Genomic DNA, 24581 nt, shown 5'->3' on the forward strand with positions numbered 1-24581 from the left:
ACTTTTAGTTTTCCTAACCTAACCTTTATTTTTCCTAACTTAACCTTTATTTTTCCTAACCTAACCTCTTCTATATTCATTGTGTGTGCATACCATCATAAAGTTAAGATAAAATTTTTACTACAACATAGTTGTGTGTCGGGAAAAAGTGAAGTTTGGGGGTCTGCCCGGTCTCTATTTCAATTAATCCCATATGTTATGTTGTTCACTTTACGCGTTTCTCACTTTCCGTGGTACCCTGTGGGTTGAATTAACCGCGTAAAGTGAGGGTTGACTGTACAGTATTTTGAAGTGCTCCAAGAACTATAATTATCAACTCTGTTGTGTCTTTGGTGACATTGGTGGGCTCTTTTTGTAGCCATCAGTTCCAAACTGAAGCTAGGTGATGTAGTTGATCAAAGGAAGTGTAGTAGCTATGGGATGGCTGTGAAATAAGAAGTTACATGTCGCAAGAAAAGTGGTGAGCGTGTCTCAATGAACCACTTTGTCATTCACTGAAATGAGTGTTTGAGTGCATGGTTAGGTAGCTTATGCTGCATTAATACACCAAACAACTTTAAGTACCTTAAATAAGTTTGAAAGTTAAATAATCTTATAATATAATGTGTAATCATATGTCCAGGGAACAGTAAAGGCAAGCCTTTTTGGAGTGATAATTGTGAAATCTTGGAACAATCTGCCAGAGAAAGTTGTGGCGACACCGAGTGTGAGCTCTTTCAAGGCCAGCAGGTTCCAATATAATTCTTCAGGAACCAGCTCATGTCCAGTACTTGACTGACCACCCAAGCGGCTAACTAGCCGATCCATGGCGAAGAGGATAAAAGTAAAAAGTAAAGGTTTAGCGAATGTTTCTAAGGTACAAGTATATGTAAATGCCAAAAAGATAGCGAATTAAACTTCTTGAGTGTCACTTACAATGTCATGGACCTGAATCGACCCCCTGCATAAGCTAGGTGCAATATGCCCGGAAAATTCATGGATTTTTATTTCGCGGTCCTCTATTATTCGCGGATGACATCCTGGATGTACCCAAGAATGTCTGCGAGTAGTTTTAAAGTTGTCGGCATTTTCGCAGCCGGAACAGGGAGACATTCGTTCTAGAGACAGTAATTTCCTTTACCTGCATTGTATACATGTATATGTGTGTGTAGACACTACACACAAAACACATACAAATAAGTAATACAGTTGTCCCTCGGTTAACGAGCACAATTCGTTCCAAAAGGTTGCAAAGTTAACCGAAAAATTCATTAACCAAAACCATTGTTTCAATGGGTTTTTGGGTAATTGGTTCCAGCTCACCGAAAATTACATACAAACGAAAAATAAATGCAGTAAAGTACACTTACTTTGAGGTGTGCATGTAGAAGGCTCCTGGTTGATGATGGGAATTGGAATGGGGGTGGAGGAGAAGGGAGAAGAGAAGGCATTGGGGTGGAAGAGAAGTCACCCCATGCCGCCATTTCACCTATAAAATTTTAGTTCACTTGGTGTAATTCAAGATTACAGTCAACCTTCACTTTACGCGGTTAATTCAACCCACAGGGTACCGCGGAAAGTGAGAAACGCGTAAAGTGAACAACATAACATATGGGATTAATTGAAATAGAGACCGGGCCGACCCCCAAACTCCACTTTTTGACGACACACAACTATGTTGCAGTAAAAATATTATCTTAACTTTATGATGGTATGCACACACAATTAATAATTAAGAGAAATATCAATAATATTAGGTTTTTTAACACTTACATTAGTAGAAAAGATGTCTGGGCACACGGGGATGGGGGTTTGGTTCCGAGGCAGAGGGCAGATTATTGGCCCTCACCTGTATCACTTGTATCAATTGTATCACTATCCACCACAGAGGCTTGCAGGGCCTCTTTGTCAAACCCCTCAAAGTCCATATAAGTCCATATCCTCACTATAATTATCACTATCACTGACTTGGGCCGGCTGTGGTGGGTGGCGGGTGAAGAACTCGGTAATGTTTTGATGACTGGGCGACCTTGTGCGGACCCTGCTCGCGCCGCTTACACAACATGGCGGATGGCGGGAGAGATGGTGGGAGGTTTGGATCCAAAAATGGCGCGGCTCGCCAGCCGCTCTCCGCGTAAAGGGGTATACGCACCGCGGAATGTGAGCATTCCGGTTTCGGCAGGGTACCGCGTAAACGAGGAAACGCGGATTGTGGGACCGCGTAAAGCAAGGGTTGACTCTATTTTTTTTAAATCAACCCTGCACTGCATTATATATTTTCAATATGTAAAATATATTTCAAAGTGACCAATAATTTGACTGGAAACACAAAAAAAAGCATTTATGTTGAAGAGTCTCAAACAAGATGCTCCTTCCTCTGAACTGGTAAACAAACTGACGCCAAGCTTGGTGTGTTGAATGGTTGTTTGGCGTGCAAAAAACTAGCTTCCTGTACTTCAATTATCTTCAATAATTGTTAAAATGACAAAAAAATTTAATATAAAAATGTTAAAATTATTAAATAGTACAACCTTCTTGATATTTAATAAAATGGTAAGGAATTTAAGCCCTAAAACCGATTACTGTATTGGCGGAGTATTACTACTGCTTCTGAGCAGCCAAATGCAGGTGAAAACATGTTTGGAAAAATTGGTAAGAAATTCGTTAACCAAAGGTTTGCTCGTTAACCGAAGTGAAGAATCTTATGGAAGGTAATTCGTTAACCGAGGGATCACTGTAATGGGAAAATCTTCTCAGAAATAATCATAAACAAATGTATAGTAAAAATGTTTAGTCTACCTTCAAGTCTACTCCGTGCTTTGTTATTAATAAAGCATTGAGTAGACTTGAGGGTAGTCTCAACATTTTTTATATACTGTACATTTGTTTATGATTATATGTGAGAGTATTTACCCATTATTTTTTATTTGTACGTGTTTTGTGTGTGTGTGTCTACACACACACACACACACACACACACACACACACACACACACACACACACATATACAATACAGGTAAAAGTAATAATTGTCATAAGGGCCAACACATAAAGGGAATATACATTTCTTTTTACACAAGTGAAAATGTCCCCCCCGGTCAGCAAATGTTATTCACGGATTTGGCTATTCGTGGTCATTTTGAGAACCTCACCCCCCGTGAATTTGAAGGGCATGCTGTTGTTGCAAGCATTCTTATTTCTCTGGGTAGCAGGTGCTGTAGTGCACATTTGCAATCAACTGATACTCTCTAGTATAATTCGGGGATCAGGCGAGGAAGCCCCTCTCTCTTGACCATCTAGATATCTGAATGACCTTCTTATAAGACCTACTAGTTTCATTGCCTGATTTACATTCTTGTCACGATGGCCCGAGAACTTACGTTCATTTTTACCATACACACTCAGGTACTTTTCACATTCGGTCTCTATTAATGCAGTTTCTTCAGCCTATTGGGACATGTGATGTGCCTCTTTACTGTTGGTACGACCCAGGTGCAGCCTTTTACGCTTCTTGACATTGAATCTTAGCAGCCATTTCTTCAACTGTTCTTGAAGATCACAGAGATCTTTCTGTATCTCTTCACAGCCTGTTTGGTTCATAAATTTCACTCAGCATCGTCCACAAACTTTTGTATGGAGGAGTGTATAGCTTCTGGCATGTAATTTATGAAACAAACAACAATGGGCCCAATACACTGCCTTGTGGTGTCCTGCTTGTCATAGGAACACATGACGATTTTGTGCCATTAATCACCACACACTGCTTGCAATTGTGAAGAAAGTCTCCGAACCACGCTAGGACACTTTCCAGAATCCAGTACCCTTCCAGTTTAATTTTCAACCTTTAACGGGGTACACTGTCGAAAACTTTGGCATAATCTAGGAATATATTGTCGATATTACCACTTTGTTCCAGAGTTTGAGTCCAAACATCCAGGACCTCTAGTAATTATGTTTAGCAGGAGTGCCCCCAGCATAAAATTGTGTGGGCAGTCCTTTACAAGGTTGTTTCATAATAGATTTTCCATTTTGGCATCTCATATAATGCACTCTAGTACTTGACACACATGCTGGTCAGACTCACCAGTCTATAGTTGTTCGTGGAGTGACGATCGCCCTTCTTGAAGATAGGACTCACTTAAGCCATTTTTTGATCACTGGGGTCCTTTTGTTCATCCAGGCATTTACAGAAGAGGATCTTCAAGGGCTCAGCTAACTCGTTGCACAACTCTCTTAGCACTCTGAGGTGCACTATGTCAGGGCCGGGACTCCTTTGACCCTTTAGCTTCGACAATTAATTTTTTATATTCTTTTCTGAGAACACAATGTGGGTCAGCACTGTGTCAAACCGTGTTTCCTCAGACACAGGAAAATTGTTCACATTCTCTTGTGAACATATATGAAAAATATTTGTTCAATGCCTCCATCTTGTCCTGGTCAGGATGTGTGTAATTACAGTCTTCAAGCCTCAGACCTGATATGCCTAGTTGCATTTTTTAATTTGGGTAGCAGTAAAAAGCTTTTGGCTTTGACTTGACCTCACTTGTAATCTGCCTCTGGAACTTTTCTACACTCTGACTTTGCTTGGTTCCTGGATCTGGCTTACATCCTCCTGTCCTGCTCATTATTTGTCCTAACCCACATCTTGAAATTCTGAACTTACTTCTTAACTTTCCTTACCGCCGCATGGTTCATGTGTAACGGTCTTCTTGTATTCCAGTATGCACTGGGTTTGGTCTTGGTTGTTTATTTATCAATCAAATGGTTAACTTTACTGGCTATGATATTCAGTGTATTGTCTGTGTTCTTGTATCTCAGGAAGTCAGACCCGTGAATACCCCTCATCTCCTCTCTCATCCCATCGTAATTACCTTTGTAATATTTGAACCTTGGCCTGTTTTTGTCATGAACCAAGTAACAGTTAAATCTAAAGAACAACATTATGTGGTGACTGGTGCCAACGTGGACTAGGTGTTCCAGCTTGGCCACCATACCTTCCTCATTAGTTGTGATGAGGTCCAGCGGTTTGGGGTGTTTGCCCCTTCCTGTAGTGAGTCACATCTTTAACATGTTGGATTAGAAAATTGTCTCAGAGTTTCTACAAAAAGAGTAGAGGGATTATTAAGGTCATTTGGTGTGTATTCATTTATCCAGGAGGTGGCTAGGGGAGCACTCATTGTCAATTAAGGTTCTTAAGTTCCTTTGGTTTAATAAGCTACATTTTGGGGATCTGTAGATACACCCGACAATGAGTAAGTCTCTCCCCATCAGTAATTTTACACCGCTTGGATTCTTCAAAAACATCCTCTCCCCACACCCCACCTGGCTAGCTCTAGCTTGCCTAGCATAGATAACAAAACCCCTCTTGCAAGTTACTTGGAGAAAGGTTCGTCAGTCATATCTGTCTCGATTCTCCTGTTCTTGTACAACAGGTCTACAACACCTATGTCAGGTTGATGTACCTTCAGTAGTGTTTAAAACTCCACTCTCTTATCAAGTAACATGTCATTGTTAGTGTACATGACATTAAAGCTGGAATTTATTTTCAGTATCGTCTCCAGCTTCCTTACATTCTCAGCAACTGCCTCGTTTAGTAAATACATTGTATTTTATGGGTGTGGTCAGAGATGACATTGTTTACATGGCACTGACCTCCTCCTGGGTGGGAGGTGGAGTGGATGGGGGGTTGGGTGTCCCTCTGTCCCCTGGTTCTGTACTGATGCATTTGCCTCCACTACCTTCCCTTTGTATATAACCCATCCATGTCCGTCCTTGATCCTTATTGGGGGTAGATATTTGCCCTTTTTTTCTGGTAGCCAGCCGACTAATAGAACCGAATAGTTACTAGCCCTTCCCAAAGTTTAATAGCCCTTCCAAAATTTTACAAAACATAAAAAAAAAAAACATTAAAATTTCAATAGTTGACATATACTTGGTAGGCCTACATAGAAAGTTGTTTACTTTGACACTTTATTTAACATAATAGGAAAAGGTAAATTATATTAAAATTGCAAACACTGGCAAGCACAACATATTATTGTAATATGGATAATCTGTTTCCTTGTTTACTTTATATCATTAGCTGAAATTTATAAGATTTTTTAGACCCCCTTTAAAAAACTACTGTACTGTATTGGAAACGACACGTCAGTGAAGTTGTCAAATCCTCCAGTTTCCGTCTCCACCTCCTCCGCCGACTCAAGTCCCTCGGAGTTCCTGCACCCGAGCTCCTCAGTGTTTACACAACATTCATACTTCCCAAGCTCACCTATGCCTCCCCCACCTGGTCTTCCTCCCTAAATGCCACACAATGTAAACACCTAGAAAAAGTGCAAAAGAGGGCATGCAAGATTATTCTCTCCCCTTCCTACTCCACATATCAAGAAGCGCTCAACACACTGACCCTTTCGACTCTCACTGACCATCACCACGACCTCATCTGCAAATTTGGGAAGAAGCTTCTACACCATCCTCGACACCGGCTCCTACTACCACCTGAGATCCCTAGTCCGAGAATTGCTGTTCGACACCACAACCGCATCCAGCCCATACATGCACGAACTGATCGCTATAAGAACAGCCCAGTCCCAACCATTGTAAAAATTATCAATAACTTGTAATAAACCAGTGTATTCACTCCCAGTAAACACTACTCCTTGCACTGTCACTATGTTGAAATGAACTGTAGTTTGAGCTTTTCCCCATCTAGTTATTATATGTCTTATTTGTGTCACTTATGTTACTTGTATATTATTTGTAATTCGAAACCCATTCCCCAAATATGTAACTGTATATTTTCAGCCTTCTGGCTGCCAAGCTCTTTCAATAAACCGTTAATTATTATTATTATTATTATTATTATTATTATTATTATATGTAACTACAAGTAACTGAGATCTTTCTTCACCGGATTTGGTCAATAAGTTTCTGTATACAGTACGGTAGGGTCGGGATATATCACAAGATAGGGTCCAAGGATGTTCACTGTATACTAAATCTCGATATATAATTACATGTAATCACTGGGGAAAATAGGGTTAGGTTCTGGAGGCCAATAAAAGTGACTAAACTTAACTTAATGAGTTTATTTTCTTACTAACTAAAGCACCAATGAACATTAGACTCGGGAACACCAGACTCGGGAACACCAGGAACACCAAACTCGGCAGGTGATGCGGCGTCCCATGGGCCATCCCGAGAACACCAGACGCCACACTGCCTCCCACACCTACATAAACGAACAAACCAAAAATATTAGTTACAGTATTGATTCTTTTTCATTAAGCTTTCCATTCTCTTCACTTCACTTTTCACGTCATTTACACTCACCCTAACCCCTAATCCCCGGTCTAGGGTGGCGGTGACTGTACCCCCCATGCTGGGTAAAATGGGAAAAATAAATTTTTCCAAAAATATATTTTAACCTTTATAAATGATAAAACAATGAAAAAGACATAAGAAAAACTATATATTGTCACCTCAGTGACGAGTGATATAAGGAGAAAGGTGCGTTTTCTTACAGGGAGCAGCTCGCGGTCACTATGTATTAGGGGTCCTTTTCAGTGTGCTGAGCATTATAATAAGGTAAAGACTAAACTTTAAGTTGTATAAAATAAATGACATATTTATAAAAGGCAATAGAATAACATATAAACAGCACAGAGAAATGAAAAATAGAAGAAAATTATTGTAGAAGTACAGTATACATATATTAGCAGTGCAATTTAAACAAAAATATATTTTACTTACCCATTTTGTTTATACATTAATTCTCTTCTCCTTCTTTTGCGATGTAAACTGCATTATAACGTCATCATAAAAGGAGCCTCTTTGTCTTAATTCTGTGAGTAAATTATTTTCAACAGAATTTCCCATTGTGTAAGAAGGGTGAAAATGATGTTAAAGTATCTAAATTAATTGTACAGTGAGCTTTAAATTCTTGTACTATGTAAATCAAAACAAAGAAATATATTTTCACATTCACAGTAAACGGAAACGAAGTACAGAGCAACACTTCCTCCACTGCGGGCTGGGTGCTACTGGCTGGCCGCTCGACCTCACTCGCTATAAACCCCGTCCCTCCCCGCCTCAGTACCCCCGTCCCCTCCCTTCTGGTACTACTACTCAAAGTATGCGGTGACAGCTCCGCTCTGCAGCTAGTAGCAAGCCAACAGGAAAGCCAAGAAACAACAATTGAGGTTAACAGTGTGTTAATACATGTAAAATGTCCTGTATATTTATCTACATTAAAAAAGAGTATTAAATCATTATTTATGACTTCTGTGGATGTGCGGAGCACACCTAGCACACATTGAATATGTGCCTCTGGTCCTTTTTCCGTCTCCTTTGTGTCTGAGATGGCCAAAAATACATATTTTTACTGATACAAATATATATTTCCTTTAAATAATTCATTTAGAATTAATTTTATTTGCATTACTTTTCATAAAGACTGTTCGGCGACACACACCCAGTCTGTCGCCAGGCTGTCTGGTTGTCTTTGTGTTTGGGAGAGCAAGTAAGTCATAAATAATTATCGGAATAATAATTCCACAAATAAATACATTCATATCACAAGCATACCATTATCATCTCATAATACTACACTACAATACAACTACACTACTTTTAGTAATATTACTTTGATACAACATGATAAAAGGGACAAACAATGGAAAATAAACAAACAAAGGAAGGTACTTACCAAGAAGCTTCCCTCCGACTGCGTGTAAGAGGTGAGGTGGTGGTGATAGGTGGTGTTGGTGCCACCCTGACTCCTAGCTAGCTGTCTGCCAGCGCCCGTGGGTAGAGACGAGTGAATTCATACAACGGTGTACCTTTCCCACAAACATGTCACTTTGTTTCTGACAAATACACTTATAGTATTATTTACACTATTTACAAGCACGTGCCACATTATTTTAGAATGTTTTCTTGGAGTAGTACTTCACGAAGCAAGGTGGACAGAGACCACCGTCACACTCCTTGCACCACGTCCATACACTTAGCTGCGCGCTTTGTGGTGTTAGCACAGACTTAACACCGCCTTTGCCCCTTACGACCACCTGGACCAGTCGGAAGGAAGTCCATGTTGTGACGAACGACCCAGTCACATGCAAGCAGTCTGTCGGGTAGGCCTGCTTGGCTGTGACGTCGTGGTGCAGCTGCCACGAATGGTGCCATAATTCTCCAGGAGTTGCATTATCACTTGCTTCTGAACAACCCTGAGAGAGCGTTTTTCCCGGTTTTTACTAGGTACAAGTTGTATGCATTCTGGATGATGATGTCCAAGAGGTCTCCTTGTACCACTTGAGACATTTTCTTACAGACTCAATTGCACCAACCTGCACATCACTCTTGTCCACGAGGCGCATGTTTACAGTGTAGTCCACGACAGTGTCAGGTTTTTTCATTACCTCTCTTGAGGTCAAGTCCCTTTTTCCACTGTCAACCATTTCACCCTTGTGAACGGTTGACAGCATCTGTACAGAACGCTTATCTTGCCAGCGTATTGCAAGCATCTTGTCTGCTTGCTTCAGCTGGATCTCTCCTCGGGCAGGTTTACCAGTAAACAAGAGCCACTGTTACCAGTTCTTATGTACAGTTCCACAAGAACCTGTGTCATGTTCAAGTAGGAACTTGGCCAAGGCAGGCGAGGTATAAAAATTGTCCGTGTAGAGGATGTGATTCCCTCCAAAGTAGCGGTCCATAAGTATCTTGACAACGGCTCCAGAGAAACCATGTGGGTCGCCCTTGGGTATATCTACGTCACTTGCTATGTAAACTATGAGATCTAAGACATGCCCAGTATCGCATTCACACAGCACAAAGAACTTGATCTCAAAGCGATGTCGTTTGGAGGGAATGTATTGTCTAAAAACAACACGTCCTCTGAAAAGCACCAGCGACTCGTCCACCACTACGTTTTGAAAGGGTCTGAAGAACTTCATAAAGCGTTCCTTCAGCATTGTAAAAACTTCTCTTATTTCCCAAAGTCTGTCACCAGTCACAGGAATGTTGTTATCTACGAAGTGTATATAACGTAGGATGGAGGCAAGCCGGTCTCTGGACATGAATTTTGCAAACAATGGAATTGCAGTGATGTCATCAGGAGAGATCCAATACTCCTGAAGTACATATTTTTGCACATGTGCCATCAGCATCAGTAATGCAAAAAACACATACAGTTCGGCAACTCCGACATCACTCCATCGACGCATGTGTGGCGAGGGGCCAGAGCCCAGGTCAACATCACACGTGTACTGATAAAATTTGTTTGTCTCGGTACACAGTAAGTCCATAATTAAACCACCAAAGAACGCACAAAAATAATCTATCTCGCGTGATTCCTCTGTACAAGAAAATTCAGGAGTAATTCCACCTGATGATCTTCTGAATTCAGGGACATCAGGCTGAAAATTACTGCCATCAGGCCAAACAAATGCATCCATTGTCCCTTGTCTAGGTCGGGTCCTCTTCCTTACTGGTTGACACAACATCATCTAACTCGATGCTATCCTCTTGGTCACTAGGCTGATAATCACTGTCTTCATCACCACTTTCACCAGAATCGACCACTACAGCACTCACATCAAATAGTTCTGTCCTTATTTCGCTATCATTCAACCTGCGGCGATGGCGCTTGATTGGGGTAGAATATTCAGGGGGGGGAGGGGGGACACAAGAAGTTGAGGGATTACTCTCCACGACCCCGGGCGAATGGTTACTGACCGCCCTGAGCCTAACCACGCATGTGTTCCAGGGAGAAAAATAGTCATACAGTGGCCCCTCGGTTAACGAACTCAATCCGTTCCAGAAGGTCGTTCGTTAACCGAAACGTTCGTTAACCGAAACCATTGTTTCAATGGGTTTTTGGGTAATTGGTTCCAGCTCACCGAAAATTTCCTAAATTCAACAAAAATGGTAGAAAAGTTCACTTACTTTGAGGTGTGTATGTAGAAGGCTCCTGGATGATGATGATGATGATGGGATTTAGAATGGGGGTGGAGGAGAAGGAAGAAGAGAAGGCATTGGGGTGGAAGAGAAGTCACCCCATGGTGCCATTTCACCCATAAAATTTTAGCTCTCTGGTTTAATTCAAGATTATTTTCTTTAAATCAATGCTGCACTGCATTATATATTGTCAATATATAAAATATATTTCAAAATGACCAATAATTTGCTTGGAAACACAGAAAAAAGCGTTTAGTTGAAGAGAGTCTCAAGCAAGATGTTACCTCCAGTGAAAACAGAGAGAGACTGACGCCTGTTTGCTGTGTAAAGAGGCTGGATGCCGCGCATTAAACTAGTCACTTTACCTTCATTTTTGTTCAATAATTGTTAAAATGACTAAAAAATTGAATATTAAACTGTTAAAATTATTGAATAGTATAAACTTCTTGATATTTACAAAAATAGTAAGGAATTTAAGCCCTAGAACCGATTAATGTATTGGCGGACTGATACTAAAGCTGGTTGCCCGGTCAGTGCAAGCGAAAACATGTTGAGGTCGGTTCGTAAGAAGTTCGTTAAGCGAATTTTTTTTCGTTAAACGAATTGAAGATCCTTATGGAAGGCAGTTCGTTAATCGAAATTACGTTAACCGAGGTGTTCGTTAAACGAGGGGTCACTGTACTGGTATCTGATAATTATCGGAATAATAATGCCATAAATAAATACATTTACAACAATCATAGCATTATTTTCCAGTAATACTTCACTACAATACAACTACACTACTTTTAGCAATATTTTTTTGATGCAACATGAACATGACAAAATGGACAAACAATGAAAATGAAACAAACAAAAGTAGGTAATTATGTTCAGGAAGCTTCCCTGTGACCGAGGTGTGGCGTGGCAGGCAAATAGTCACAAGGGAGCCTGATGACCTGAGCTGGGCATTTAAACAGTGGCGGGAAAAGACGCGCGTTCTGGAACGTCATCCGGGGCCTAAGGATTAAAATTTGGAATCTGCTGACTCATCACTCGCCACTCGACTCACAGCCAACGTCCTCCGTGTCACGTGACAACTGCGTGCCTAAACACAGAACTGTAATGAAACATTAGTACATGTTTTCATACATATTTTATGTTTGCTTTTTCACATGGAAATATGAAATAAACATGCCTAAATGAATGTAAATGTGATAACTCACCAACATCATCGCCTGAGTCGGTATGTGTAGTGCCTGCCTGCACCCCTGATGGTCCTGCCTGCACCCCTGACGGTCCTGCCTGCACCCCTGACGGTCCTGCCTGCACCCCTGACGGTCCTGCCTGCACCCCTGACGGTCCTGCCTGCACCCCTGACGGTCCTGCCTTGCGGTGCCTTTGGCATCCTGTGTACCGCTGGCAAGGCCGTGGGTTTGTAACACACTGCTTGCCTGCGGTGCCCACCGTTTCTCAGTGGATGTCGGTCACACGAGAATAACTCGTTATAGTACCTCCTTCTTTCCTCACACAGCCAAACTGTGGAATGCTCTGCCTTCTTCTCTGTTTCCATGCTCTTACAATGTCTCACTTTAAAAAGCTGGTTTTCCAGCATCTTCGTGGTGTAGATTAATACAGTACAGTCAGCCCTTAACATACGCGGGGGTTAGGTAACAGAGATACCCGTGAATGTTAAAAATCCGTTTAGTGTACTTTTGATGCCCCCCCTAAAAAACCCCTGGCCCCCTATGTCCTTATTTACCATATATACCTGTGTGTAGTTCGAGTTTTTAAGACCAAATTATTTGGCAAAAAGTTGGGGGTCGACCTCTAAACGGGTAATAGTTTCGTTAGGTTGAAAAATATTTACCAGTAATTACCAGTAAACAATGGAAACGACGCACCAACGCACCACCAACTGTGAGTGTCGGTACAGTTGCCAGGGCAGATCTCTTGCGTCATCATAGCAAGCCCAAAGTAGCCAAATGCATGGTATAATAATAATAATAATAATATACGGTTTATTAATAGAGTTGCAGCCGGTGGCTGAAAATATACAGACTTACATTTGATTTAGACATAATGATATAATATGCATTGAATACATTTACAGGGCTGTACAGTACATAAATCAGGAGTTGTTTATTATTTTAACAATAAATGGGATGGTGCTGTTCTTATATCTATCGGTGCGGGCTCTTATGGGCTGTATTTTGTTGTAGTGGCGGACTGCGCGAGTTGGGTGGGGGGCTGCAGGTGGCAGGAGGTGGCATGACGAGGGTGGTGCAGTAGTCCACTGCCAAACCTTTCCAGTGCTTGGTGGTGGAGGTCACTGAGGGATGGCATTTCCAGGGTGGAGAGAGCGTTGGTGTAGCCGGAGTATTCTGTGCCGAGCATGATTCTGCAGGCCCTTTTCTGTACCTTCTCTAGCTGACGTTGTTGGGTGGAGTTGAGAGAAGACGACCAGGCTGGTGACGCATATGTAAGTTTGGGGAGAATAAAGGCGTTGTAGATGGTCCTCAGCTCTGGCGTGGGTGTCCCAAGTGACCTAAGTCGTCGTAGCATGTAGAGACGGTACGAGGCTGCCTTGACTGTGTTATTTACATGGGCCTTCCAGTCAAGTTTGTTGTCTATAGTTACACCCAGGAGTTTGGCAGACTGCACCAGCTGGAGAGGATGGGCACCCACTGTGACTGCTGGGGCTTGCACTGGAGTGGTGGCGGTATTGATGTGCATGACTACGGTTTTGGTGTGGTTGATGGTGACCTTGTTCTCCGTAGTCCATGCCTGTAGCCTGTCCAGGGTGCCTTGTAGCGATGAGTAGTCTGGTGCGGTGTTGTCCACTGAAACCCCTACAGTGCAGTCATCCACGTACTTCCACCTGTGAGGAGTGTCCGATAGAGCATCGTTGATCAGGATGAGGAAGCACAGTGGTCCCATCTTGGTCCCCTGGGGATCACCGCAGGTGAGGTGTTGGAATGTAGAGACCAAGCCTTGATACCTCACTGCCTGGCGACGTCCACTCAAGAAATCAGTGAGCCATGAGACCAGGTTGGTGGGCAGCCCTAGTTCAATAGCCTTGTTGATAACAGTGCAGTGATCAACAAGGTCAGAGGCCTTCCTGAAGTCCACAAGGGCAACGGCCAGTGATGTCTTACGTTTCTGCAAGTTTTTGTGCAGAAAATCCAGAAAGCTCACCAAGCAGTGTGATGTAAAGGAGGTCCTCATATTGCCAAATTGCTGTGGATCAATTAACTGATAGATACTGGCAAATGCCCACTCAAAAACAAAGTCCTCACAAAGTAGACTGGGTATGGGGGTAATGGCAACTGGCCTGAGGTCGTTAGGGGACTGTGGGGTGGTGACCTTGGGGATGGGGGTGACAAATGTGGTTTTCCATTCATTAGGGCATTTGCTTTGTCTGAGGGATGCATTAATAATTAATAGAACGGAGGGGGGTGGCAAGTTCGACTGCAAACTCCTTGTATATTTTGATTGGGAGGTCAATTGGGGTCGTGGAGCGTTTGGATTTAAATTTCAGGAGTTTGCTGGCGATTTCATATGGTTGAACACTGGGAGGGGGGGAGGGGGAAGGTAAGTAAGTTGGGAGGAGAGTGAGGTCAAGACTGGGTAAGGTAAGACATATGGTAGCAAAGTGGTTATTAATTATCTCAGCTGCCTCCTCACTAGGTAAATGTGAGATGAAAGGAAGTGTAGGAGACTGACGGTTGAGACCACAGAAATCTTTTACCTTGGAGTACCACTGACCGATGCCGATTTCCTTGAGGCCGTGCACTTTCCTGGGATAATAAGTCTTCTTGGCAGACTTGATTTCCCTGTTGACCTGGTTACGTAGACTTTTGTACAGACGGTTGTTGGTGTAGTATGCCTTGTTGCGTTGCTCAATTAGTCTTTTTATGCCCCTCAGTGTTTTGGCTGGAAAGAAGTGGTGGTAGGCTTTGGTGATAGTGTCCAGGTAATTATCCCACTTGTTCTGCACATCGTCTACCGTGATCACTTCAGTCCAGGGATACCGGGTTATCCATTGTCCAAAACGCCGCATAGCAGAGTCGGGGGTGGGTCGGTAAGTCCTGGTGGCAACTGGCGGTGGTGAGAAGGTGGGGGTAGGTGACCACAGCAGGGACAGGTGTGGGCTGCGTCCCATGGGAGGCAGCGGCTGGGGGGGAAGGTAGTGGTTACCGAGATCAGTCATAATGAGGTCAAGGGTGGCATTGCCATGTGTGGGAAAGTCTACTATTTGTGTAAGGTGGAGGTGTTGGGTGATGTCACTGATGTCTAACTCATTGAAGTCACCGCATATCACTAGTTTAGCACATGGAAATCTGGATCTCAGGGAGTCAGCAGTGTCTATAATATGAGTAATCAGTACATTGGCGGTTGGTGCGCGGGGGGGATGATAGCATACACAGACAATGAGGGAGGCAAGCTGGCGGGGGTGGGAGGTGGGAGTGACCTGAACCCACAAGGCTTCTACATCTTCAGGTACATTAACACCTAGGGGTGATGGTTTGAGGTCACTGCGACAGTACAGAACTACACCACCACCTCTCCTGTCCTTTCTAAGGTGGTGAAATAACTCATAGTTTTCTATGGCACAGATCTCAGGAACAATTTGCCACGCCTCGGTAATCGCCACAATACCTGCACCAACTGACTTCACTGTGACACTGACCTCCTCCACCTTGTTGCATAAAGATGTGACATTGGACAGCAGTAGGGATGGTAGGCTGTACCATAGTCGCGGCACTTCATAGCGAGTACACTGTCTTTCAAGTACTGGCTTGACTTTCCTATGCTTGCTCGGCGTGATGATAGGGATTCGTCTGGGAATGCAGCCTTTAGTAGAGTGATGGTGTGGGGTGGAGGATAGCCAGCACCAGATTTCAGCCGAAACAGGTCGGTGCGACGATATCGTGACACTGGAACACACATATTCACAAGTCTGGCACTTACAGTCACTGACACCTTGAAAATACGCACTGTCTACCCGTAAAAGTACTGAACTACCTTAAGTAGCTACAGGTCGACGTGATGTCCTTGGCTGCTGCTGAGCGCCAGGAGACACGTCCTCACTCATTGAGGTCACAAAGGTATGCACAGGACGATGAAAAACAAAGTATTCATTTTTTAAAGTTTATTTATAGCCACTGTACATAAATTTTTGTTCATTACATTTGAAACATCAATCTTTGTTAATTAAATTTGAAACAAAAGAAAATTACGATACTGTATTTTCATTAAAATATTACATCACAAGTATATTTTACTTTAACGACTGAATGAATATATTCTCAGAAATAAATATGGAAATGTAATATTTTGGCTGAAATGACGTACATATTACAGTGTAAAGTGGGATAAAATCATGACGAAAACAATGACTTTCGCTTTCTTTCGTTGTTCAAAAGATTTTACCGTAATCGCTTTTCGAATGGTTTTCAGTTAAAAAACTGTTGTACTGTACTGTATTACAATAATATTCTATCCTATCATTAGCCTCAAATCCCACTACTGAAAACCATTCGAAACATTGGTAACATCTTTTGAACGAAAGAAAGCGAAAGTCATTGCTTTCGTCACAATTTTATCCCACTTTCCATTGTAATACGTACGTCATTTCAGCAAAAATATTACATTTCCATATTCTCAGAAATAAATAGTCCAGTAAAAGTCCAAAAATCCGGATGCCAGAAATCCGGACCACCCGAGAATCTGGACTTTTCGAAAACTCAAACTTTTTTTTTTTTTTTGCTGGCTTTTGTATGTATGTGCGCATGCGTGAGTGCCACAGCTGCACAGTGACAACAAGTGACAACGCGGTCGCCACTTTAAAACGAGCAATCAAACTGTGACAACGTATGTAATTTTGAGTCCTACTCTTTCCATTTACAGAGCCCATAATAATGGCTCCTAAAGTAGATAAACTCCGTTGTGTGAAGAGAAAGAAGAACACTTTGAAATTGAGTGACAAACTTTAAATAATTAAAATAGAACTTGGTGTGAGCAAAACCGTTCTAATGGAAACATACAACATTGGAAAGTACAACATTGGAAAGTCTGCAATTTATGATATAAAAAAGGCGAAGAATAAAATTCTAGAATTCACAGCTTTTTCTTTAAAACGGCTCGTTTTGATAACTGAAGCATGCTATATTTGCTAATGAATAAACTATCAAAATGTATCTGTTCATCTCTTCTTTATTCCTCCTTAAATTTGAATTTTAAAAGTACTGCCTGAGAATCAGGAAAATCCGAAAATCCGGACCGACCCAATCCCCAAGCAGTCCGGATTTTTGGACTTCTTCTGTAGTTTTGTTGAAAAGTGATGTACAGTATTTAATATTAAAATGCAAAAAGAGCTATAAAAACAATTAATACTGTTCACCCGTAATGTACTGGCTGGCATCTCCACTCGTCCCTGCTCCCGCCAGTCAACACTCCTCCCTGCTCTATCTCTCCGCCTCCTCCACATCGTCACTACTGTTGTATTACAATAATATTCTATCCTAATTCACTTGAATAAATACTATGATACCATATTTCTGAATATTTTCATTAAAATCCATCAAAATCATTTTCCTTGTCATCGTCTTCAACACCAAACAGCTCCTCTCAGTCTTCTCCTTGAACAGGGCTAGAGGGTACGTGTTTTTCGAATCGTTTTCAGTTAAAAAATAGTAGTTTTGCTGAAACGTGATGTATTTCAATGTAAAATAGGATAAAATACATGACGAAAACAAAAGACTTTACTTAACCTTCTGATGTTCAAGAGATGTTACTCATTTTTTTAATAGTTTTCGGTTAAAATACTGTTATATTACAATGATATTCTATTCATACTGTGCTTGATATACTACATTCACGGAAATGTAATATTTTTGCTGAAATGACGTACGTATTACAGTGGAAAGTGGGATAAAATCGTGAAAAACAATGACTTTCGCTTTCTTTCGTTCAAAAGATGTTACCGTAATCGCTTTTCGAATGGTTTTCAGTTAAAAAACTGTTGCATCACAAGTGAATTAGGATAGAATATTATTGTAATACAACAGTTTTTTAACTGAAAACCATTCGAAAAGCGATTACGGTAACATCTTTTGAACGAAAGAAAGCGAAAGTCATTGCTTTCGTCACTTTCCACTGTAATACGTACGTCATTTCATCAAAAATATTACATTTCCATATTCTCAGAAATTAATAGTAGTTTTGCTGAAACGTAATTTTACTGTATGCACCGTCGGTCAGTAATATACTGTTTGATTTTGTTGGTGTTTATTGTCTCAATACAGAAGGCACCAATACCTGAAATGTACAGAACAGGAATTAACACACATAGGCTACACCATCTCACACATATACTAGTACACAAACTCCAATGACTATACGCTTGGAACAGTACATCTTCCCCTCCCTTTTATTCATGATGACCGTTCTGTATTGCCGTTCTCTTTAGTTCCATGAACGGCCAGGTTTATATTCGTCGCTTGTCTCTCTATCCATTTCGGAGTCATCAACTTCATCCGTTCCAGAGCTTTCACTTCCATCCGTTCCGAAGTCTTCAGCTCCATCCTGGTATTTCTTCGGTTTTACTATAGTACGACGTGGTCGCCTAGCAGCGAGTGGTTCCTCCTCGCTTTTCCCATCCTGCCTGGACTCGTCCGTCCCTGTCCTCGGCGTGTTGGCAGCTTGGTTGTTTTCCCGGTTTCGATGGATGTTGTCGGTTCTCTCGGCCGTTTTGTGGCTTCCGTCTGTGTCACTATCTCCGCTGCCGTCATTTCCTCCTAGGCATCTCCCTGGAACTCTTCTCATCTGGGATGTGCTGCATAATATCTTCTTGGGTCCTCGCTGTAGAATAGCTGAATTGCCTCGCCTTTCACTTACCGTCCACGGTTTAGGATCATAATTAGTTGAGAGCTTGTCTTTCTTGGTTTGTTTCAGGAGCACTTGTTCAGTTGGTTTCAATTCCGCTAGTTTGGACTTATTCCGGTTGTCGGTCCGGAGTTTCAGTTTCTCCTTTTCTCATTTATCTCTCTTGCGTGCCACATCCCAACATGTCACTTGTGTGTCTTCTAAGTCATGACTCACTTGGGGGAGTTTCACCTTGATGTTCCTTCCCATGAGGAGTTTGGCTGGCGTCTCTCCCGTCATCGAGTGTGGAGTGTTCCTGTAGTGCATCAAGAATTTACCGAGTTGCCGTCTCCAATCTTTCCCCTCAGTATGCATCGCTCGGAGTGCTTTCAACATGGTCGTGAAGAACCGCTCGATTTCCCCATTTGCTTGGGGATGATATGGTGTCACTTTGTGGTGTTTTATTCCCCATTCTTCACAGAACTGTGCAAACTCCTTGGCTCTGAACTGTGGTCCGTTATCTGACACGATGACCGCTGGGATGCCGTGTGTAGTGATGCATCCTTCTATCAGGGTCGTAACGGTATCGGTGTTGATAGTTTTGACCACAAAGGCTTCTGGCCACCGGGATCCTGCATCGATAATTCCCAGTACATAGTCACCACTAGGGAGAGGTCCACATACAGTATGTCCACGTGGATTACCTCCCACAGCCCCTTCATCTCAGACATATTCACCGGATTGGCTTGTTTTCTTGTGTCGAGGCTTGCACATGGGATGCATTGTCTGATTGCCTTCTCCATGTCCTTGTTGATAGTTGGCCACCATACCTTGCCTCGGAGTAGCGCCTTGGTCTTGACCATTCCCAGGTGTGTCTCATGTGCGGGTTGCATCGTGCGTCGTTGTAGTGTTTGGGGCATTATGATCCGGGATCCCCTCAACATGAGTCCCCGTTTTGATGTCAGTTCTGCACGTATGTGTTTGAAAGGCTCCGCTAGTTTATCCGTCCACTCATTTTTGGCGATGGCGTCTTCGAGGGCTCTTATAGTCGGATCCTTCCCTGATTCTTCGAGAATTTCAGATAGTGTCATAGCTTTCGGGAACCCTTTGGCTACCACATAGTTGATGAATCCCTCTGCCAGTTTCTCTTCTTCAGAGATTTGAGCATCGAATGGCAGGGGTTGCCTAAACAGTATGTCTGCCGGATTGTCACTTCCTTTGATGTGTTGGACCGTGAAGTCGTACTGTTGCATGCGTAGGATCCACTGGAGTATACGGGCTGATGGTTTGCCTTTCAGGCTGAAGATGGTCGTTAGCGCTTTTTGATCGGTCATGATGGTGAATTCTTTCCCGTAAAGATATAGATGAAATTTTTCACATGCCCAAACTATGGCTAAGGCTTTCCTCTCCAGCTGACAATACCGTCTTTCCACCTGAGTCAGTGTTCGGGAGGCATAACTGATGGGTTTGAGTACCCCTTGGTGGTTTTGGCATAGCATTGCCCCTAGTCCTACCGGACTAGCATCCACAATTAGTGTGGTTGGTAGCTGAGGGTTGAAGTGCATGAGTGCCTCACTCTTCATGACGGCGTTCTTCAGCTTGTTGAAGCACCGCTCTTCTTTTTCTGTCCAGGTTCACTTGCTGTTCATTCTAGTCAGGTTTTTCAGAGGTTCGCTCAATGTCGCTAATAGTGGTATGAACCTGGTCAGGTAGTTGATCAGACCTAGGAAGCTGCGGACTTCCTGAACCGTTTCTGGCCGTCTGAACCTCTTCACGGCTTCGATTTTGTCATCTGTCTGTTTGATGCCCTCTTTGGATACAGTGAATCCATGGAATTCAACTTCATCTATGTGGAACACGCTTTTGTGTTGGGAGATGGTCAGGTTGTTCTCCTTCAACTTTTGCAGTACTTTTTCCAGAGCACTTGTGTTCACTCGTATCCTTGCCCCAGACCAGGATATCATCCGCTCCATTCCGACAATTCGGACACTTTTGCAAAATCTGTTGTAGCAGACGTTGTCCTTGTTCCGCGGCTAATGCAATGCCCATGACTAACACCTTGTACCTGTAGATACTGGAGTCGCACGAGAATGTTGTTATGTCTCTCGATTCGGGGGTTAGCTCGATCTGATGATAGTATGAGTTTAGGTCGATTTTTGAGAATTCCGTGGCCCCGTTAATTTCGCTGAGTAGTTGTTCCACGGTTGGTATAGGATGGTGCATGCGTTTCACCGCTTTGTTTGCTATGCGGAAGTCTGCGCATATCCTGATATCTCCATCTGGTTTTGGAGCAGTCACCAATGGGGACACCCATGGTGTAGGGCCTTCCACGCTCTCGATGATATCATTATCTAACATTTCTTGTATCTTCTGTTCGACTGCACCTCGAACGTGAAATGGTACTCTCCGAGGTGGCTGTGCGACGGGTTTGACATTTGGGTCGATGTCGAGCTTGAGTTGGAAGTTTTTCATTCTCCCCAGTCCATTCAGCGCTGGTAGATGTTGTTCCAGTATCCTCCGGGTTGATGAAGGCATCTCACTGGTCGTAATCCGGTTATTCTGGTGGATACTTAGAAGGCCAAGATCCAAGCTGGCCCGCTTACTCAGAATATTCCCTACCTGTTTCGCTGTTGTTACCAGGATTTTGTGTGCGACTCTCTTCGATCCATTTGACAGTGTTGCAAAGAACTCTCCTCGGAGTGGGATGGGAATGTTTCCATACGCTTTAGGTTGGATATTCGTTTCCTTGAGTACTATGTTCGGTCGTATTTTGATGATGTGTTCGAACGTGCCCCCGTCAATTAGATTGACGTTTTCCCCTGAGTCAATCAACATCCCGACCGGTACGTATACTATCATCACCTTTACCTCTGCAGTATCGTCTGATGTCACTCTGAACTCATAGGTATGGCCATCGTCAGATTCTTTTGTGCTCTTGGACGACACCTGGTGTACGTGATTGTCGTCGTTACCCGTCTAACTGTCCTCTGTCAGTTGTCTGACCCTCTCTTGTCGGTTATGTTTTTTCCTGCACGCGGTGGCAAAGTGGTTGACGATTCCACAGTAGTTGCAATTTTTTCCAAATGCAGGACATTGTCTCTGTCCATGTCGATGGCCAGTACCATTACACCCGAGACAGTTCAGTTTTGGGTTGCGTGGCATGTCCTTACTTTGTTGTCTTCGATTGCTTTCCCAGTCCCGCTGCTGTTGTTGTTTGTATCTTGTGTTTACTTTGTTCACATTGGTGCCTTCTTCACCTTGTTCCATCTGGCAAGCTTGGGCTTCAGTTGATTCATAAGTGTAAGTGATTTGTAGAGCTTTCTGTACTGTTATGTCTGTCTCCTTCAGGTATGCACGACGCATCTTATGTGAAGTACATTTCTCCGTCAACTGGTCGATGATGGCTTGGTCAAGGTTGTAGTTGTCGAAGTTGCACTTGGCCCCTTGTGTACGTAGGCGGGTTACGTAGTTGTGTGTACTTTCCCCTACCTCCTGCGCCAGCATCCGGAATTTGTGTCGTTCAAATACTTCGTTTGTTTTCTCACTGAAGTATTCATCAAGTGCTATTCTCATTGTTTTGTACGTTGGTTCTTTTTTGTCTGTCAGTATCGCTGGACGCAATGTCTTCATGATTTCCTTCAGTTTCTTTCCTCCATATAATCTGATGAGTGCTAGTCTTTTGGCATCTTCAGTTATGTTGAATGCAATGAAGGCATCTTCAGCATGCTCTATCCAGTCAGTCCATGCTTGTGTTTGGTCAGCCTCCTCTAGCTCTAGAGGTTGTAGTGTTGGTATAGCAGTGGCCATGTTGTGAATAGATGTATGTGCTTGATCCTCGTCGCCAATTTACGGTGTGCACCGTCGGTCAGTAATATACTGTTTGATTTTGTTGGTGTTTATTGTCTCAATACAGAAGGCACCAATACCTGAAATGTACAGAACAGGAATTAACACACATACAGTAGGGTACACCATCTCACACATATACTAGTACACAAACTCCAATGACTATATGCTTGGAACAGTAGGATAAACTACATGAAAACAAAAGACTTTACCTAACCTTCCGATATTCAAGATATGTTACTCGTTTTTTTAATAGTTTTCGGTTAAAATACTGTTGTATTAGTGATATTCTATTCATACTGTGCTTGATATAATACATTCACGGAAATGTAATATTTTTGCAACTACAATGCTGATGTCAACACAAGCGTGGTTACAGCGAAACTGACTGAGTGAGGGAGAGCTATGCGTGTGTGTGTGAGGTTGTGGGAGTGGGCGGTGTTCGGTGCCGCGCGCGAGTTGAATGGCGCGAGATTTGAATGTACTTCAATTCCTTCAATGTACAGAATATTCCTCCGGCGGGGCAATCCATGTATCTGCAAATCCGTGTATGCTAATACCGCGTATGTTAAGGGCCGACTGTATAACCTTTTTTTTTTCTATACAGTAGGCTCTCACCAATAACATTTAATAGGTGCCTGAAAAACGCCATTATTAGTGAAAATGTTATTTGTGTGACATTAAAATACATGTAAAAAGGGTTTATAGGTGCCACCGCCACAAGAATTTCATCCATTTTTTCCCCTTGAAGCCCTCCTAACACTTTTTGTTAGCTGAAATAAAAAGAATTGTTATTCAATCATCAAAATAAAGAGTTTGAGTAAAATAACACTTAGCTTGGGGGAGTTTTTGAGGTGCTTGGTGTGATGATTGTTCCATATCTGAGGGCCACTAACACTTGCACTGTCTTTCATTCTACAAGCTAACCATTTCACAAGAATTTGCTCTGTTATCACTAACTACCTGTTTCTATCGCCTTTATCATTCATAGCTCGCTTCGAATTTCCATCACTACCGAAATACTTTTAGCCAGCGCAATACTCTTCTTGGTCTCCGCTAAGTTCCTCTTAATATTTCGCACTGTAGACTCAGGACAGTTCAATTTCCTCACTTTAAAAGTTCCCAGTCATTCAGGTGGCAAATCACTCCCTCCACCACCTCCCCTAGCCCACACAGGCAAAAATGCGGAAGCCATTATTGATCACCGACCCTAACAACCACTGGTTATAGAGGCGAAAATCTCACACGTGGGCACAGTGCTGTATTCCACGGAGCGTGTGTGAGAGTGAGGCGGAGCGGACAACTACGTCATCAACATGGCGGCAAACAAGCGCTATCATTGATGCGATCGGACGCTTCCCACGAAATTTCCGTTATTCAAGAGAATCCAAACGTTATTATCGAAAATGGGTATCTATTGTAACTTACCGTTATTGTCGAAAACATTATTGTGGAAGTCGTTATTGGCGAGAGCCTACTGTATTTACAATTTCTTTCCTTTCTTTTTTTTTTCTTTTTCTTTCGCCCCCCAGGCTCCGTTGTGGGTCGTTTGACCTGTGCCCGGGCGGGCTAATTCCCGAAAAAAAAAAAGCCCTGATGGTCCTGCCTGCACCCCTGATGGTCCTGCCTCCATTTCACCTGTAAAATATAACCTGCACAGGAATCATTAAACCTTAATTTTATCTTAGTCATAATGCACTCAGTCGAGACTCTACGCGAACAGCTGAGAGGGTGGAGTGCATGTGCACTGAGTCTTGTGACCACTCACCACCACTGGACACAACTATACAACTCATCTTTTTTTTCACTTTTTCAATAAAAATCACAAACTTAAACTTACCTGAATAGCGAGAAAGGGGCCGGAAGTAGGAAATGATGGATCTCTGCTTTTTTTTTTTCCCTTATTTATTTATTTTTTTTTTTACACACAGGGATTAGCCCACCCGGGCACAAG

General features: G+C 42.6%; 4 protein-coding genes across 4 annotated transcripts in view; 1 reads left to right on the forward strand and 3 right to left on the reverse strand.

Moving 5' to 3' along the window:
• LOC121855423 overlaps positions 1-24581 on the forward strand; it is a gene marked incomplete in the record, with an annotated part of 222586 nt that overhangs the window by 10074 nt on the left and 187931 nt on the right.
• On the reverse strand, positions 9565-10431 carry LOC121857637 (piggyBac transposable element-derived protein 4-like). Its single transcript, XM_042353732.1, has one exon. It carries the CDS (start codon positions 10429-10431, stop codon positions 9565-9567), a length of 867 nt encoding a protein of 288 aa, XP_042209666.1.
• Positions 19351-20364, reverse strand: LOC121857718. The gene has a single exon (XM_042353859.1). It carries the CDS (start codon positions 20362-20364, stop codon positions 19351-19353), a length of 1014 nt encoding a protein of 337 aa, XP_042209793.1.
• On the reverse strand, positions 21758-22588 carry LOC121857821. Its single transcript, XM_042354098.1, has one exon. It carries the CDS (start codon positions 22586-22588, stop codon positions 21758-21760), a length of 831 nt encoding a protein of 276 aa, XP_042210032.1.

This window comes from Homarus americanus, unplaced genomic scaffold (assembly GCF_018991925.1).
Source record: "Homarus americanus isolate GMGI-L3 unplaced genomic scaffold, GMGI_Hamer_2.0 scaffold51859, whole genome shotgun sequence".
NCBI lineage: Eukaryota > Metazoa > Arthropoda > Malacostraca > Decapoda > Nephropidae > Homarus > Homarus americanus.